Raw genomic sequence first — 19,418 nt, forward strand, 5'->3', positions numbered from 1 at the left:
AGGCCTGTTAGTACAGTAGCATTCCAGTGTACAGAACACACTGATCACTGTAAGAGGTTGATGTCTATAACCACGTTCTCTATTGGGGGGAATTCCATCCCCAGTTTTAATGCACTTTTCTCTCAATGCATATTCTGACCTTGACTTGAATCATAGGAATATCGTGCCCTTCACCCTCGATTGATTTAGGGTGGAGATCAAAGAGATGGAGGCGGAGGTGTGTCTACATACACGGTGCAACGTATATTCTGATTTAATTCCCTCGTAATTCCACCATCTTTACGCGCGACGACACGACAAATTAAAATCGAGCAACCTGTCGGGTTCCAAGTGGAACATCCCCCTACTTTAAATTGTTCCTGATAGGAATAACACCATTCTCCGTGCTTTGTTATTTACAACTTAATAAAAACAACTATTGATAAGAGCTTGGTAAAATGAGTAAGCCGTTTGGAGAAAGGGATTGTCAATATAAATACAAATTGTTTTAAATGTATTGTACCTTATCATCACCGGAGTAGGGTTGCTGCGGTGACCGTATTACCGCCACACCGGCGGTCACGAGTCAGGAGGGCAATCAAATTCCACGTGACCTTTTAGTCACGGTAATTAGGCGTCTCCAAGCTCTGATGCTGCTGATGGTCATTAGTCTTCTCCAAGCTCTGATGCTGCTGATGGTCATTAGTCTTCTCCAAGCTCTGATGCTGCTGATGGTCATTAGTCTTCTCCAAGCTCTGATGCTGCTGATGGTCATTAGTCTTCTCCAAGCTCTGATGCTGCTGATGGTCATTAGTCTTCTCCAAGCTCTGATGCTGCTGATGGTCATTAGTCTTCTCCAAGCTCTGATGCTGCTGATGGTCATTAGTCTTCTCCAAGCTCTGATGCTGCTGATGGTCATTAGTCTTCTCCAAGCTCTGATGCTGCTGATGGTCATTAGTCTTCTCCAAGCTCTGATGCTGCTGATGGTCATTAGTCTTCTCCAAGCTCTGATGCTGCTGATAGTCATTAGTAGTCTACCAAACTTGCTAACTGCCTGGTACACAGCACTCTATTGTCCCTCGGATCACTCTGACATCAATGTAAACGTAATGGAAAATCTAATCAAACACTTCATGAGCGCCCATGAGAGCTCATGTTGTGCAACATTTCTATAGGCTATGCAATTGCGAGGGAAAACAGAGTGATGGCCTCTGTTAAAAAGAGGAGGATCCCATCAGCTTTCTATAGGCTAGGCCGACTATACCTCTTTCTCAACTTTCCTAGTATGAAACACATTGCTTATCTTTACAATAGCAGTATAGCCTACCTGGCTGGCATGGTAATGAACCATGGGAAAAGTGTCCTCCATTCGCTACCAAAGTTCATAGATGACATGTATTTTTTTCCCCTGCATGATATTGGTCCATTCGAAATCAAAACAAATTTCACACCAATATTACTAAGTGATTGTAAAGACAAGATTACATCAAGAATAGTCTGATGGGTGAATTATATGTATTGATCGTCACTTGTGATCATCACGTCTTTTTCAAATCCTAGTTGCACACATCACGTAACCAAGGCCTATAGGTTTTCGTAAAGTTTTGTAAAGTGGCCAAATAACTTCTTAAAATTAAGCACATTAATCTGCTTTAATGGCGCTGTCGAGCCTAACTGGAACACATAAGCAGAGCGTGAGGTTCAAGTTTTGAGGAAGATTCATTTTCACCTTTATAATAAAAGCATTACATGCATAATAATTGCATTTGAGGTCACTTTTGCACTACACCCTACACTACACCCTACGCTACACCCTACAATGGACCCTACACTACACCCTACACTACACCTTATACTACACCCTACAATGGACCCTACACTACACCCTACACTACACCCTACACTACACCCTACACTACACCCTACACTACACCCTACACTACACCCTACACTACACCCTACACTACACCCTACACTACACCCTACACTACACCCTACACTACACCCTACACTACACCCTACACTACACCCTACACTACACCCTACACTACACCCTACACTACACCCTACACTACACCCTACACTACACCCTACACTACACCCTACACTACACCCTACACTACACCCTACACTACACCCTACACTACACCCTACACTACACCCTACACTACACCCTACACTACACCCTACACTACACCCTACACTACACCCTACACTACACCCTACGCTACACCCTACACTACACCCTACACTACACCTTATACTACACCCTACACTACACCCTACACTACACCCTACACTACACCCTACGCTACACCCTACACTACACCCTACACTACACCTTATACTACACCCTACACTACACCCTACACTACACCCTACACTACACCCTACACTACACCCTACACTACACCTTATACTACACCCTACACTACACCCTACACTACACCCTACACTACACCCTACACTACACCCTACACTACACCCTACACTACACCCTACACTACACCCTACACTACACCCTACACTACACCCTACGCTACACACTACAATGGACCCTACACTGCACCCTACACTACACCTTATACTACACCCTACACTACACCCTCACTACACCCTGTACTGCACCCTACGCTATACCCTACACTGCACCCTACACTGCACCCTACACTACACCTTATACTACACCCTACACTACACCCTCACTACACCCTGTACTGTACCATACACTACACCATATACTACACCCTACACTACACCCTGTACTACACCCTACACTACACCCTGTGCTACACTATATACTACACCCTATCCTACACCCTGTGCTACACCCTACACCGCACCATATACTACACCCTATACTACACCATATACTACACTCCACACTACACCCGATACTACACCCTATACTACACCCTACACTACATACTACACCCTATACTACACCCTACACTACACCCTATACTACACCCTGTACTACACCCCGTACTACACCCTACACTACACCCTGTGCTACACTATATACTACACCCTATCCTACACCCTGTGCTACACCATATACTACACCCTACACTACACCCTGTACTACACCCTATACTACAACATATACTACACCTTATACTACACCCTGTACTACACCCTACACTACACCATATACTACACCATATACTACACTGTACACTACACCCTACACTACACCCTGGGCTACACCCTGTGTTACACCCCACACTATGCTACACTCTAATCTACACTACACCATGTACTACACCCTATACTACACAATAACCACCCTATATTTAGTTTTATAGGGCCCAATGTGTTAGCTCAATCTGCTTTTAACTCCATCTGGTTTTAACCCCTAGGCATCATCGGGTACGCCCCGTATGTGAACAAGATTGTCGAGCAGTGGAACCTTCACGAGAACGATGACGATCAGCTATTCTACACCAAAATATACCTGGACTCTTTTCAGAGGGTGAGTATAGGTCCTGTGTGGCTATGTTGGTTGGAGTGTGGTGGTTTGGTGCTAATGTAAGCACTCATGGTACTGTAAATCATCTGGTAAATGAAACATGCCCTTTAAAGTTATATACCTGGACCCTTTACAGTGATATACCTGGACCCTTTACAGTTATATACAGTGCCTTGCGAAAGTATTCGGCCCCCTTGAACTTTGCGACCTTTTGCCACATTTCAGGCTTCAAACATAAAGATATAAAACTGTATTTTTTTGTGAAGAATCAACAACAAGTGGGACACAATCATGAAGTGGAACGACATTTATTGGATATTTCAAACTTTTTTAACAAATCAAAAACTGAAAAATTGGGCTTGCAAAATTATTCAGCCCCTTTACTTTCAGTGCAGCAAACTCTCTCCAGAAGTTCAGTGAGGATCTCTGAATGATCCAATGTTGACCTAAATGACTAATGATGATAAATACAATCCACCTGTGTGTAATCAAGTCTCCGTATAAATGCACCTGCACTGTGATAGTCTCAGAGGTCCGTTAAAAGCGCAGAGAGCATCATGAAGAACAAGGAACACACCAGGCAGGTCCGAGATACTGTTGTGAAGAAGTTTAAAGCCGGATTTGGATACAAAAAGATTTCCCAAGCTTTAAACATCGCAAGGAGCACTGTGCAAGCGATAGTATTGAAATGGAAGGAGTATCAGACCACTGCAAATCTACCAAGACCTGGCCGTCCCTCTAAACTTTCAGCTCATACAAGGAGAAGACTGATCAGAGATGCAGCCAAGAGGCCCATGATCACTCTGGATGAACTTCAGAGATCTACAGCTGAGGTGGGAGACTCTGTCCATAGGACAACAATCAGTCGTATATTGCACAAATCTGGCCTTTATGGAAGAGTGGCAAGAAGAATGCCATTTCTTAAGGATATCCATAAAAAGTGTCGTTAAAATTTTGCCACAAGCCACCTGGGAGACACACCAAACATGTGGAAGAAGGTGCTCTGGTCAGATGAAACCAAAATTGAACTTTTTGGCAACAATGCAAAATGTTATGTTTGGCGTAAAAGCAACACAGCTCATCACCCTGAACACACCATCCCCACTGTCAAACATGGTGGTGGCAGCATCATGGTTTGGGCCTGCTTTTCTTCAGCAGGGACAGGGAAGATGGTTAAAATTGATGGGAAGATGGATGGAGCCAAATACAGGACCATTCTGGAAGAAAACCTGATGGAGTCTGCAAAATACCTGAGACTGGGACAGAGATTTGTCTTCCAACAAGACAATGATCCAAAACATAAAGCAAAATCTACAATGGAATGGTTCAAAAATAAACATATCCAGGTGTTAGAATGGCCAAGTCAAAGTCCAGACCTGAATCCAATCGAGAATCTGTGGAAAGAACTGAAAACTGCTGTTCACAAATGCTCTCCATCCAACCTCACTGAGCTCGAGCTGTTTTGCAAGGAGGAATGGGAAAAAATTTCAGTCTCTCGATGTGCAAAACTGATGGAGACATACCCCAAGCGACATACAGCTGTAATCGCAGCAAAAGGTGGCGCTACAAAGTATTAACTTAAGGGGGCTGAATAATTTTGCACGCCCAATTTTTCAGTTTTTGATTTGTTAAAAAAGTTTGAAATATCCAATAAATGTCGTTCCACTTCATGATTGTGTCCCACTTGTTGTTGAACCTTCACAAAAAAATACAGTTTTATATCTTTATGTTTGAAGCCTGAAATGTGGCAAAAGGTCGCAAAGTTCAAGGTGGCCGAATACTTTCGCAAGGCACTGTACCTGGACCCTTTATAGTTATATACCAGGACCCTTTACAGTTATATACCTGGACCCTTTACAGTTATATACCTGGACCCTTTACAGTTATCAGCTTCAGGCTGATACTCCTTCCATTTCTAACCCTTTACAGTTATATACCTGGACCCTTTACAGAGGGTAGGTTATATACCTGGACCCTTTACAGTTATATACCCATACCCTTTACAGTTATATACCTGGACCCTTTACAGTTATATACCTGGACCCTTTACAGTTATATACCTGGACCCTTTACAGTTATATACCTGGACCCTTTACAGTTATATACCCATACCCTTTACAGTTATATACCCATACCCTTTACAGTTATATACCTGGACCCTTTACAGTTATATACCTGGACCCTTTACAGTTATATACCTGTACCCTTTATAGTTATATACCTGTACCCTTTACAGTTATATACCTGGACCCTTTACAGTTATATACCTGGACCCTTTACAGTTATATACCCATACCCTTTACAGTTATATACCTGGACCCTTTACAGAGGGTAGGTTATATACCTGGTCCCTTTACAGAGGGTATGTTATATACCTGGTCCCTTTACAGAGGGTATGTTATATACCTGGTCCCTTTACAGAGGGTATGTTATATACCTGGTCCCTTTACAGAGGGTAGGTTATATACCTGGTCCCTTTACAGAGGGTAGGTTATATACCTGGTCCCTTTACAGAGGGTGTGTTATATACCTGTATCCTTTACAGAGGGTAGGTTATATACCTGGTCCCTTTACAGAGGGTAGGTTATATACCTGGTCCCTTTACAGAGGGTAAGTTATATACCTGGTCCCTTTACAGAGGGTAGGTTATATAAAGTACTCTTGTAATTTTTGTGTTCTTTTTTCTTTGTGTTTTCAGGAGAATTTGAACATTGGTTTGGACCACAAGTCTCAGATTTTCCAGAATTTAAATGGAGCAATTGGTGAGTTACCACAGAGGAACCCCTTATTACTGTAAACTATACGGTTTCCATTCCACAAAGGAATGCCTTATTACTGTAAACTATACGGTTTCCATTCCACAGAGGAACGCCTTCTTACTGTAAACTATATGGTTTCCATGATTAATGGAAACAGGGTACACCTGAGCTCAATATCGAGTCTCATAGCAAAGGGTCAGAATACTTATGTAAATAAGGTATATCTGTTTTTTATATATATATATATATATATATATATATATATTTGCGAAAATGTAAAAAATACAATGAATAATCGGTTATTGCGTTGTCATTATGGGGTATTGTGATGTCATTATGGGGTATTGTGATGTCATTATGGGGTATTGTGATGTCATTATGGGGTATTGTGATGTCATTATGGGGTATTGTGTGTAGATTGATGAGGAAAACATGTAATTTAATCAATTTCAGAATAAGGCTGTAACGTATTAATATGTGGGAAAAGACAGAGCCCTGACAGAGCCCTGACAGAGCCCAGACGGAGCCCAGACGGAGCCCAGACAGAGCCCAGACAGAGCCCTGACAGAGCCCTGACAGAGCCCTGACAGAGCCCAGACAGAGCCCAGACAGAGCCCAGATAGAGCCCAGACAGAGCCCAGACAGAGCCCAGTTAGAGCCCAGACAGAGCCCAGACAGAGCCCAGATAGAGCCCAGACAGAGCCCAGATAGAGCCCAGACAGAGCCCTGACAGAACCCAGACAGAGCCTTGTGACAGCCAGATAAGAGAGGGTTAAGGTTGCAAAATCCTGGTAACTTTTTCAAAATTCCCAGGTTTTCCGGAAATCCTGGTTGGAAGATTCCCGTAATCAGAAGGGAATATGCAGGAAATCAAGTCTTCCAACCAGGATTTCTGGAAAACCTGGGAGTTTTGGGAAAGTTATCGTCATTTTGCAAACCCTTGTTGGTTTTAGATAAGAGAGGCCCTGGCCCAGGACTGTTCTGAACCCTGTTGTTCTTCTCTCTCCCTACAGTATCCAGCATGTTGAACACTGTTGTTCTTCTATTCTCCTCTCTCCCACTGCAGACGAGGTTCTCTTGAAGTTTGGAACGAAGAGTGCCCGAGTGAGAAACACTGTTTACGACACCCTACCAGTGGTCATCCATGGCAACGCAAACACCAAAGTGAGTAAGACAATATTAACATTTCCAACATGCCCGGAACCATCCACAGTAATAACCAGTTTCCAGGTGTCTGGGTACAGATCCATAGCCACAGTTCAGAACCAGTTTCCATCTCTGTTTCTGGAGAAAACAGAACCAGCCTTGCTGAATCATGTCAGTGTTCCATATTTCTTCATTGTAGTTAGAATGAATGATAACAGAGGTACTCCTCTAGATATGCCTGGAAGGTTTGCTTTCTGGCTGACTTTCTGAGCTTCTTGTCCAAGTAGGCTACACATTTATAAAAAAACAAATGGCATAGTTTAAAACAGTGTAAATCTCCCTGAAATTGTGAGAAATTGCAAAGGTCTTCCAATGAAACGAGCTGTGTACTGACAGCGCTCTAGAGGCAGGGATTCTGCAGAATTCTGTTCAGTGATACAGCCTACTACATGTGAACCACAGATATGTGTTATATCACGTCCACTGAGGTCATCATGACAACTGAGGACATTATCTCCAAGTACAAGGGCGTGTTCCATGGGCTTGGATGCCTCCCTGGAGAGAAACACCTAGAAGCAGACTGCGCAGCCCCCCTGAAGGCCTGTGTAGCAGCTACCAAGACTGAATGCCTATTCCACTGAAGGAAACGATTGCAAAGGCCATACATTCAATGGACAATGCAGACATTATCACGAAAGTCATCAGAGCCAACACCATGGATCAGCAAAATGGTTTGTCATTCGAAAAACAGGATTAACTACGAATATACATGCACCCCAGTGCAGTCAACAAAAGCCTTACTGAGATCGCACTTCCAGATGGCCACAATAGAAGATTCTAAGATTCTACACAAAATATCCAACACAAAGGTATTCTCAGTACTCAATGACAAAGATGGATATTGGCAAGTCAAACTTGATGAAGTGGGCATCTATCTTACAACTTCCTGGACAGGAAGTAGTAGGCTGATATAGATGCCTGAGAATGCCATTTGGAATCAAGCCAGCAGCTGAAGATTACCAGCACAGACAGTGGTGAAGGACTACAGGCACTGAAAGGAGTGAATGTGATCTCTGGATGCGGTGACAAACAGGAAGAGGCGATGTCAGATGGTGACAGAAACCTTACAGTTGTCCTGCACAGATGTCAACCTGAAGCTGAACCAATAGAAACTCCGGTTTAAAGCTACCTTGTGTGATATACATGGGTCATCTTCTCAACACAGAGGGCCTTCGCCTTGACCCAGAGAAAATAACAGCCATTCAGAACATGGGTTAACACCTATCGACTTCAAGTTGGGGTTTGTGAACTATCTTTGCAAAATTAATTCCCCCCCACCCACATATTTGATGTGTGTGAGCCGCTCAGAAGACTGACTGACAGGGACATGGACTGGACACGGATAGCACAGCATGACGCAGCAGTTGAGACTATCAAACAGTCACAACACCTGGTGCTCAAATACTACGACCTGAATGATGAACTCACACGGTAGTGTGATGCCAGTGAGGCAGGTTTGGGTGCAGCCATTCTACAGAAAGGACAACCTGTAGCTTTTTGCTTCCACAACATTGACTCAGACAGAACAAAGATATCCACAGATTGAATGTCTCTCCATTGCTTTTGCGTGTGACAAGTTTAACCAGTATCTGTATGGCAGAGAGTTCATCACAATATACAGCCACCACAAACCGCTTGAGATGATCTTCAAGAAATCCCTACTCACAAGCACCCTGCAGAGTATGTTGATAAGGCTACAAAGATACCAACTCCACGTGCAATACAAACAAGGCAAATAACTACATGTAGCTGACTTCCTGTCCAGAACAGCTCAATCAACCACAGAGCACAGACAAATGCAAACACCAGCCACGGTCTACACTATGGGTCTAGTCACAAATGACCTGGAACAGGTGGCTCACACCAGTGATGTCAACATCTCAACTAAGACAATGGAGTCAATCAAAGCACACTGTTGCCAGGACCCACTGTTTCAGGCTCTGTACGCACAAATCAACCACGGCTGGCCTGGAACCAAACACGCTGTGAGTCAAACACTGAAAGATGTCTGGACGTACAAAGAGTAGCTCACCACAGAAAATTGACTGTTATTTAAAGGAAACAGGGTCTACATCCCTGACATGTTACATGCTGACTTTCTACACAAAATACACTCTGGCTACTCAGGCATAGAGGCCATTATTCAGAAAGGCACGTGATGCTGTTTTCTGGGCTAACGTAAAGGTCTTTATCAGCAAATGTGCCACCTGTAACTCACTCTAGAAGAGACAACACAAGGAGACACTCATCCCCCACCACCTCCCTCCAGAAGAGACAACACAAGGAGACACTCATCCCCCCACAAAATCCATCCAGAAGAGACAACACAAGGAGACACTCATCCCCCCACCAAATCCATCCAGAAGAGACAACACAAGGAGACACTCATCCCCCACAAAATCCATCCAGAAGAGACAACACAAGGAGACACTCATCCCCCACCAAATCCCTCCAGAAGAGACATCACAAGGAGACACTCATCCCCCCACAAAATCCATCCAGAAGAGACAACACAAGGAGACACTCATCCCCCACCAAATCCCTCCTGAAGAGACAACACAAGGAGACACTCATCCCCCACCAAATCCCTCCAGAAGAGACAACACAAGGAGGCACTCATCCCCCACCAAATCCCTCCAGAAGAGACAACACAAGGAGGCACTCATCCCCCACCAAATCCCTCCTGAAGAGACAACACAAGGAGGCACTCATCCCCCACCAAATCCCTCCAGAAGAGACAACACAAGGAGACACTCATCCCCCCACCAAATCCATCCAGAAGAGACATCAAAAGGAAACACTCATCCCCCCCACCTAATCCATCTTTAGAATATGTGTGGAGGGAACTTCTCTGGAATCCAGCTGGTCATTATGTGGAGGAGTAAGGTCTGGCCAAAGTTTAATAACACTCCCTCCTCACTCCCTGACGGCCTTTCCCTCTCACTCCCTCTTCCTTACTTCCATCTCTCACTAGACCTCCCCCCTCTATCGATCCCTACCTCCCCCCTCCATCGATCCCTACCTCCCCCTCTATCGATCCCTACCTCCCCCCTCCATCAATCCCTACCTCCCCGTTCATCGATCCCTACCTCCCCCTCCATCGATTCTTACCTCCCCCCTCCATCGATCCATACCTCCCCCTCTATCAATCCTTACCTCCCCCCTCCATCGATCCCTACCTCCCCGCTCCATCGATTCTTACATCCCCCCTCCATCGATCCCTACCTCCCCCTCCATCGATCCCTACATCCCCCTTCATCGATCCCTACCTCCCCCCATCGATCCCTACCTCCCCCCTCCATCGATCCCCACCTCCCCCCTCCATCGATCCCCACCTCCCCCCTCCATCGATCCCCACCTCCCCCTCCATCGATCCTTACCTCCCCCTCCATCGATCCCTACCTCCCCCTCCATCGATCCTTACCTCCCCCCTCCCTTGATCCCTACCAACCCCCCTCCCTTGATCCCTACCAACCCCCCTCCCTTGATCCCTACCAACCCCCTCCCTTGATCCCTACCAACCCCCCTCCCTTGATCCCTACCAACCCCCTCCCTAGATCCCTACCAACCCCCTCCCTCGATCCCTACCAACCGTCCCCTCGATCCCTACCAACCCCCTCCCTCGATCCCTACCAACCCCCTCCCTCGATCCCTACCAACCCTTCCCTTGTTCCCTACCAACCGCCCTCCCTTGATCCCTACCAACCCCCTCCCTTGATCCCTACCAACCCCCCTCCCTTGATCCCTGCCAACCCCCTCCCTCGATCCCTACCATCCCCCTCCCTCGATCCCTACCAACCCCCTCCCTCGATCCCTACCAACCCTTCCCTTGATCCCTCCATTCCTCTCCCTCTCCCTCTCCCTGCCCCTAAACCTCTCTCTCCATCTCTCCCCCGTTAGCAGTTCCATAGCTCTGAGGTCAGTGAGTTTCTGGTAGACACGTTCTCTTGGGAGGCTTTTCTATCCCTCTGGCCCTTTCTTCACAGCTTTCCCTCTATTTCTGCCCAATCACTCTTCTCTGGTATCCACCACACGTCATCAAACCCACCCACCACAGTGTTGAGTCATTCTCCACAACAACAGCCCTCGACCATCTGCTGCATTCACTCCTAAAGTGCTTCCCAAATGGCTACTATTCCCAAAGGGCCCTGGTCAAAGTAGTGTACTATATATAGGGAATAGGGTGCCATAGGGCCCTGGTCTAAAATAGTGCACTATATAGGGTGCCTTTTGGGAAGCTACCATAGTCCAGGAGCCTAGTCAGTCCAGCTAGCCTCAACGGTTTCTAAACCTCCAGGCAGGCTGGAGTTGGAGCTCGCTAAGGCCCAAGGATGTGCATCCTAGCCTGGTTAGATCTCCAGACCCTGCAGCCTCTCCATTTGGCTGGAGGCCAGGCCAAACTGTAAACCCAAACCTTAATCTGGGATTCTATGCAGGTGAACTTCTTGGCATGTCAGGTGTTTGCCCTTGGTGCATCCTTCTGGTTCCGTCTTTACCTCAGCCCTCAGTTTTCCAGCCCCGTGGTCCGACATGCCGTCGCCACACTCTTTGGCCTCTCCTTTTTCATATTCTGTTTTGGCTGGTAAGGATCACTCTGGTGCGCTGGTTAGATTAGGGTATACAGGTTAAAACAATGGTCAGGTCACTTTGTTGAATGGAGGACACTATAACAGATAGACCCAGTTCAGTCCTAATCACCCAGTTTTTAACAGTAACCTATCACCTGTAGACACGTATCAGCAGCTGTCACTGAGTTATTAGAGTGAAGATAGTGGGCTGACTGGAGGCTATCTCTTTTTATATGGAGGAAAATGGAGAGATGGGGAGGAAGATGGAGAGATGGGGAGGAAGATGGAGAGATGGGAAGGAAGATGGAGAGATGGGGAAGAAGATGGAGAGATGGGGAGGAAGATGAAGAGATGGGGAGGAAGATGGAGAGATGGGAAGGAAGATTGAGTGATGGGGAGGAAGATGGAGAGATGGGGAGGAAGATGGAGAGATGGGGAGGAAGATGGGGAGAGAAATGGGGAGAGAGATGGAGAGATGGGGAGAGAGATGGGGAGGAAGATGGAGAGATGGGGGAGAGAGAGATTGAGGGATGGGGAGAGAGATGTAGAGATGGGGAGAGAGATGGGGAGGAAGATGGAGAGATGGGGAGAGAGGGATTTAACTTTCTTTTTTGGGTAGGAGAGAGTTTTCCGCCCATTGACCTGTTCATCTGTTTCAGGTACACAGCAGGATTACTAAATCTCTTAATATGGGATTACATTTCTTAATCTGGCATTACATATCTTAATTTGGGATTAAATATCTTAATCTGGGATTACATTTCTTAATCTGGCATTACATCTCTTAATCTGGTATTACATATATTAATCTGGGATTACATCTCTTAATCTGGGATTTCCACAACAATTTAACTGGATTATCTTTGAATAAAGTCTTGGTTAGTTGCATTTCGAAGACATCTGTAGTGTGGTTGTTGTCGTCAGACGAGATGAAGTGGATAATCCCTAGTTTACAGTAATCACAACCACAAACACACACAACGTACACAGAGTCAACCTCCAACAGCTCTGTCATGTATTAGTTGCCAGAGAATCTGTTGTTGTTTAGCCAAGATGTGAATCCAAACACTACTGTTGTTAAAGTGCTTCCAGTGTGTGTGTGTGTGTGTGTGTGTGTGTGTGTGTGTGTGTGTGTGTGTGTGTGTGTGTGTGTGTGTGTGTGTGTGTGTGTGTGTGTGTGTGTGTGTGTGTGTGCGCGCTATGAGGTTATCTTTCATTGGATCACATATCTGATGAATTACTGTGTGTCCAAACTGCTGTCCATTTCTGTCTCCAGGTCACGTTGACACGAGTACGGGGAATATCCTTCTCTTCGTGTATTAAACTAGAACACCTATATACCGCGTTAAATACACTGTAGCTACATTCTGGGAAGTGACTTCAGACAGGATAATTACAGTGCATTTAGTCAGTGTAGATTTGACGGAGGAAATGTTTATGGGTGCTCTGGTCTTTAATCGTCTGCTTTGAACTGTCAGTGACCTCTCTCAGTCCAGACTGACCCTCTCACTAGAGTCCTACATTACGACCCCACAGGGCTATGGTGAAGAGTAGTGCACTATCGAGAGGATAGGATGCCATTTGGAACGCAGGCCTACTGACCGGCTCTGAATCACCACATGGACCAAACGCCAGAACGGAATATACTTCTCATGGGATGAAATCATCCTCTATTTCTAGTATAGAATGTTTTTGTAAAGGATAATTAAACTTTAAAATAACCACGTAGTTTCTTTGTTCATTCATGTGATGATTTATTTGTTTTTTTTTTCTTCTTCCAGATGTATTTGAACTATCTAGGAAACTACATCCCCAACGCCTGGAACTACGAGAGAGGCTGTGGCGTCTGTGACCACAACATGGTGGATTTGTCTCAGCTCAAAGTGAGTGAATCCTGAGAACCTGAGATTTCCTCCTCTCCTCTCCTTCCTCCTCTCCTCTCCTCTCCTCTCCTCTCCTCTCCTCTCCTCTCCTCTCCTCTCCTCTCCTCTCCTCTCCTCTCCTCTCCCTCCTCCTCCTCCTCCCTCTTCATCCACTCTCCTCTTCATCCACTCTCCTCTCCTCAACCTTTTTCCTCTCCTCCTTTTTCCTCTCTCCTCTACATCCTCTCCTCCTCTCTCCTCCCTCCTTATCTCTCCTCTCTCCTCCTCTCTCCTTCTCCAACTCCTCTCTCTCTCCTCCTTTCTCCTCACCTTTTTTCCACTCTCCCCCCCTCCTCCCTCTCCTCCTCCTCCTCTCTCCTCCACCTCCTCTTCCCCCTTCTTCTCTCAATTAAGTATTGGGGAGGGGGGGGGGTACAAATTGAGGAAATGTCAGAAACTAAACTTCTAGGAGTGTAGCTAGACAACTGCTTATCATGGTCGTCTCAAATAACTCATCTATTAAAAAATATATATATTAACTGCATGTATGATCAGAAGGATAGCTAAATATTTACCAGGAAAGATTCTTAAGTAAAATAACACAATCATTAATTCAGAGTCAGGTGAACTACTGTCCTGTGATCTGGGGGAAATGCATCAGCATGTGACATTAGGAGGCTGCAGATTGCACAGCATAAAACAGCAAAGATTGTTCTGTTGTGGTCATGGGTTGTTTTAAGGTGGAGATATGGTTCTTCTGTTGTAGTCATGGGTTGTTTTAAGGTGGAGATATGGTTCTTCTGTTGTAGTCATGGGTTGTTTTAAGGTGGAGATGTGGTACTTCTGTTGCAGTCATGGGTTGTTTTAAGGTGGAGATATGGTTCTTCTGTTGTAGTCATGGGTTGTTTTAAGGTGGAGATATGGTTATTCTGTTGTAATCATGGGTCAATGCTCTTGGTTGGTCATCAATCAACAAGATCATTGAAAAAAAACATGCCTATTTTATTTCATAATGTACATAATTTAAAACAGCCAAACTCTGTTCACAATGCTATTCGGCTGGTAAGAGACAGACATTCAGTCAATACCAGGAATAGATTGGTAAGAGACAGACATTCAGTCAATACCAGGAACAGATTGGTAAGAGACAGACATTCAGTCAATACCAGGAACAGATTGTTAAGAGACAGACATTCAGTCAATACCAGGAACAGATTGGTAAGAGACAGACATTCAGTCAATACCAGGAATAGATTGGTAAGAGACAGACATTCAGTCAATACCAGGAATAGATTGGTAAGAGACAGACATTCAGTCAATACCAGGAATAGATTGGTAAGAGACAGACATTCAGTCAATACCAGGAACAGATTGGTAAGAGACAGACATTCAGTCAATACCAGGAACAGATTGGTAAGAGACAGACATTCAGTCAATACCAGGAACAGATTGGTAAGAGACAGACATTCAGTCAATACCAGGAATAGATTGGTAAGAGACAGACATTCAGTCAATACCAGGAACATATTGGTAAGAGACAGACATTCAGTCAATACTAGGAATAGATTGGTAAGAGACAGACATTCAGTCAATACCAGGAATAGATTGGTAAGAGACAGACATTCAGTCAATACCAGGAATAGATTGGTAAGAGACAGACATTCAGTCAATACCAGGAACAGATTGGTAAGAGACAGACATTCAGTCAATACTAGGAATAGATTGGTAAGAGACAGACATTCAGTCAATACCAGGAATAGATTGGTAAGAGACAGACATTCAGTCAATACCAGGAATAGATTGGTAAGAGACAGACATTCAGTCAATACTAGGAATAGATTGGTAAGAGACAGACATTCAGTCAATACCAGGAATAGATTGGTAAGAGACAGACATTCAGTCAATACCAGGAATAGATTGGTAAGAGACAGACATTCAGTCAATACTAGGAATAGATTGGTAAGAGACAGACATTCAGTCAATACCAGGAATAGATTGGTAAGAGACAGACATTCAGTCAATACCAGGAATAGATTGGTAAGAGACAGACATTCAGTCAATACCAGGAATAGATTGGTAAGAGACAGACATTCAGTCAATACCAGGAATAGATTGGTAAGAGACAGACATTCAGTCAATACCAGGAATAGATTGGTAAGAGACAGACATTCAGTCAATACCAGGAATAGATTGGTAAGAGACAGACATTCAGTCAATACCAGGAATAGATTGGTAAGAGACAGACTTTCAGTCAATACCAGGAATAGATTGGTAAGAGACAGACATTCAGTCAATACCAGGAATAGATTGGTAAGAGACAGACATTCAGTCAATACCAGGAATAGATTGGTTAAGAGACAGACATTCAGTCAATACCAGGAACAGATTGGTAAGAGACAGACATTCAGTCAATACCAGGAATAGATTGGTTAAGAGACAGACATTCAGTCAATACCAGGAACAGATTGGTAAGAGACAGACATTCAGTCAATACCAGGAATAGATTGGTTAAGAGACAGACATTAAGTCAATACCAGGAACAGATTGTCCACCATCTGTTATCCAGACAGAAAAGAGAAATAGGAAAAATAACATTTCGATTTAGAGCAATAAAGATATTGAATCATGTATCTGAGCAAACCAGAAACCGTTCAAAATATAAATTACAAACAATACTTTAAAACCATCTAAATATAATACATAGGAACGTTGTGCTGGACTGTGGTAGATGATGGAATCAATCTATCATTTTAGTTTGTTAGGGTATTTATCTGGTCAGTATATTAGTGTATTGTGTCTGTTTGTAACAGTGTGTTAAATGTGAAAATATGTTCGTATTATAAATTGTATTTTACTGTTTAAGGACTCTTGGGAGATTAGTCCAAATGAGGACTAAACTAGATCCTGATCAAATCAAATATCCTCCTCTCTCCTCGTTCCCCTCCTTCTCCTCCTCTCTCCTCCTCCCAACTCCTCCTCCTTCTTCTCCTCTCTCCTCCTCTCTCTCCTCCTCTCATCCTCTCTCTCCTCCTCTCCTCCTCCTCTCTCCTCCTCCTCCTCCCAACTCCTTCTCCTAACTCCTCCTCCTTCTCCTCCTCTCTCCTCCTCTCTCCTCCTCTCCTCCTCTCTCTCCTCCTCCTCTCAACTCCTCTCAACTCCTCCTCCTCTCTCCTCCTCTCAACTCCTCCTCCTTCTTCTCATCTCTCCTCCTCTCCTCCTCTCTCTCCTCCTCCTCTCTCCTCCTGCTCTCTCCTCCTCTCAACTCCTCCTCCTCTCTCCTCCTCCTCTCTCCTCCTCTCAACTCCTCCTCCTTCTTCTCCTCCTCTCCTCCTCCTCTCTCTCCTCCTTCTCCTCCTCTCCTCCTCCTCTCAACTCCTCCTCCTACTGAAGGAGGAGTGATTACTAGAAACAAATAGTCTCCTCTTTTATCTGTGGATTAAATGAAGTTGTAGAGAACACACAATTTTGTGTGACTCAAAATGGGTCAAAATTCTACAAATATCCAGAAAAAAAAGGACCTTGTGCATTTCAGGTAAAATAACAACCCAATGTGTATATCCCCGGAAAAATGAGCTAGCAACAGCAAATGTTGGTTTTGCTATTTTAACCTGCGTGTCAAATCATGTCTGGTTCGTGTCTGGTGTGGATGTACAAACATGCGTTTGCCCGGTCTACACAACATGTAACCCTCCCAATAATAACAGGCAGTGCTCCCTGGGTCCCTGTAGACCCTTACTAAAAAAGCACTCTAGGTAGAGGAAGCAGAGGGCTGCTGTGGTAGAGGAAATGGCTTTTGGGTTTTCATTGAGCTTCACTTAAAGGGGTGTCACTGTCAACCAGCCATCGTTTTAGTGGCTTGCTCAGTAGGGCTTGTATCCACCCGGGGTAAATTACTGCGGTCAGCAGATTTTTTTCCCCCACAACGTTCAGCCAAGGCAGGCAATGTCTGAACAGACATATCAGTGACAAGAGTAACTGTCTCTATAGACATATCAGTGACAGGAGTAGCTGTCTCTATAGACATATCACTGACAGGAGTAACTGTCTCTATATACATATCAGTGACAGGAGTAACTGTCTCTATGGACATATCACTGACAAGAGTAACTGTCTCTATAGACATATCAGTGACAGGAGTAACTGTCTCTATAGACATATCAGTGACAAGAGTAACTGTCTCTATATACATATCAGTGACAGGAGTAACTGTCTCTATAGACATATCAGTGACAAGAGTAACTGTCTCTATAGACATATCAGTGACAGGAGTAACTGTCTCTATAGACATATCAGTGACAGGAGTAACTGTCTCTATAGACATATCAGTGACAGGAGGAGTAACTGTCTCTATAGACATATCAGTGACAGGAGGAGTAACTGTCTCTATAGACATATCAGTGACAGGAGTAACTGTCTCTAAAGACATATCAGTGACAGGAGTAACTGTCTCTATAGACATATCAGTGACAGGAGTAACTGTCTCTATATACATATCAGTGACAGGAGTAACTGTCTCTAAAGACATATCAGTGACAGGAGTAACTGTCTCTATAGACATATCAGTGACAGGAGTAACTGTCTCTATAGACATATCAGTGACAGGAGTAACTGTCTCTAAAGACATATCAGTGACAGGAGTAACTGTCTCTATAGACATATCAGTGACAGGAGTAACTGTCTCTATAGACATATCAGTGACAGGAGTAACTGTCTCTATAGACATATCAGTGACAGGAGTAACTGTCTTTATAGACATATCAGTGACAGGAGTAACTGTCTCTATAGACATATCAGTGACAGGAGTAACTGTCTTTATAGACATATCAGTGACAGGAGTAACTGTCTCTATTGACATATCAGTGACAGGAGTAACTGTCTCTAAAGACATATCAGTGACATGAGTAACTGTCTCTATAGACATATCAGTGACAGGAGTAACTGTCTCTATAGACATATCAGTGACAGGAGTAACTGTCTCTAAAGACATATCAGTGACAGGAGTAACTGTCTCTATAGACATATCAGTGACAGGAGTAACTGTCTCTATAGACATATCAGTGACAGGAGTAACTGTCTCTATAGACATATCAGTGACAGGAGTAACTGTCTTTATAGACATATCAGTGACAGGAGTAACTGTCTCTATAGACATATCAGTGACAGGAGTAACTGTCTTTATAGACATATCAGTGACAGGAGTAACTGTCTCTATTGACATATCAGTGACAGGAGTAACTGTCTCTATAGACATATCAGTGACAGGAGTAACTGTCTCTATAGACATATCACTGACAGGAGTAAGAACTGTTTGTTAGAATTTGTCTGTCCGTCCATCTGTCTGTCACTCTATTTTTCAGTTCTTGCAAGGATATAAACAAAGACATTTGGTGGAATGTTTAGAAGCCTGGATGGTAATGCAGAATATATCATCAGGTCAATGGAGGCTGCTGAGGGGAGGACAGCTCATAGTAACGGCTGGAATGGAGTCAATGGAAAGTTATCATTCATGTGGTTTCCATGTGGTTTATACCATTCCATTGAATCCATTCCAGTCTTTACCACCGCACTTACC

At 44.3% G+C, this 19,418-nt stretch overlaps 1 protein-coding gene across 1 annotated transcript in view; it reads left to right on the forward strand.

Moving 5' to 3' along the window:
* LOC139366654 (procollagen-lysine,2-oxoglutarate 5-dioxygenase 2-like) overlaps positions 1 to 19,418 on the forward strand; it is a 117,143-nt gene that overhangs the window by 62,383 nt on the left and 35,342 nt on the right. The window contains exons 5-8 of the mRNA XM_071104331.1: positions 3,342 to 3,454; positions 6,150 to 6,213; positions 7,277 to 7,374; positions 13,766 to 13,867. Of these exons, the coding sequence (XP_070960432.1) occupies positions 3,342 to 3,454; positions 6,150 to 6,213; positions 7,277 to 7,374; positions 13,766 to 13,867 (377 nt within the window). The remainder of the gene's footprint in view (positions 1 to 3,341; positions 3,455 to 6,149; positions 6,214 to 7,276; positions 7,375 to 13,765; positions 13,868 to 19,418) is intronic.

The sequence above is a fragment of the Oncorhynchus clarkii genome, chromosome 15 (genome assembly GCF_045791955.1).
Source record: "Oncorhynchus clarkii lewisi isolate Uvic-CL-2024 chromosome 15, UVic_Ocla_1.0, whole genome shotgun sequence".
NCBI lineage: Eukaryota > Metazoa > Chordata > Actinopteri > Salmoniformes > Salmonidae > Oncorhynchus > Oncorhynchus clarkii.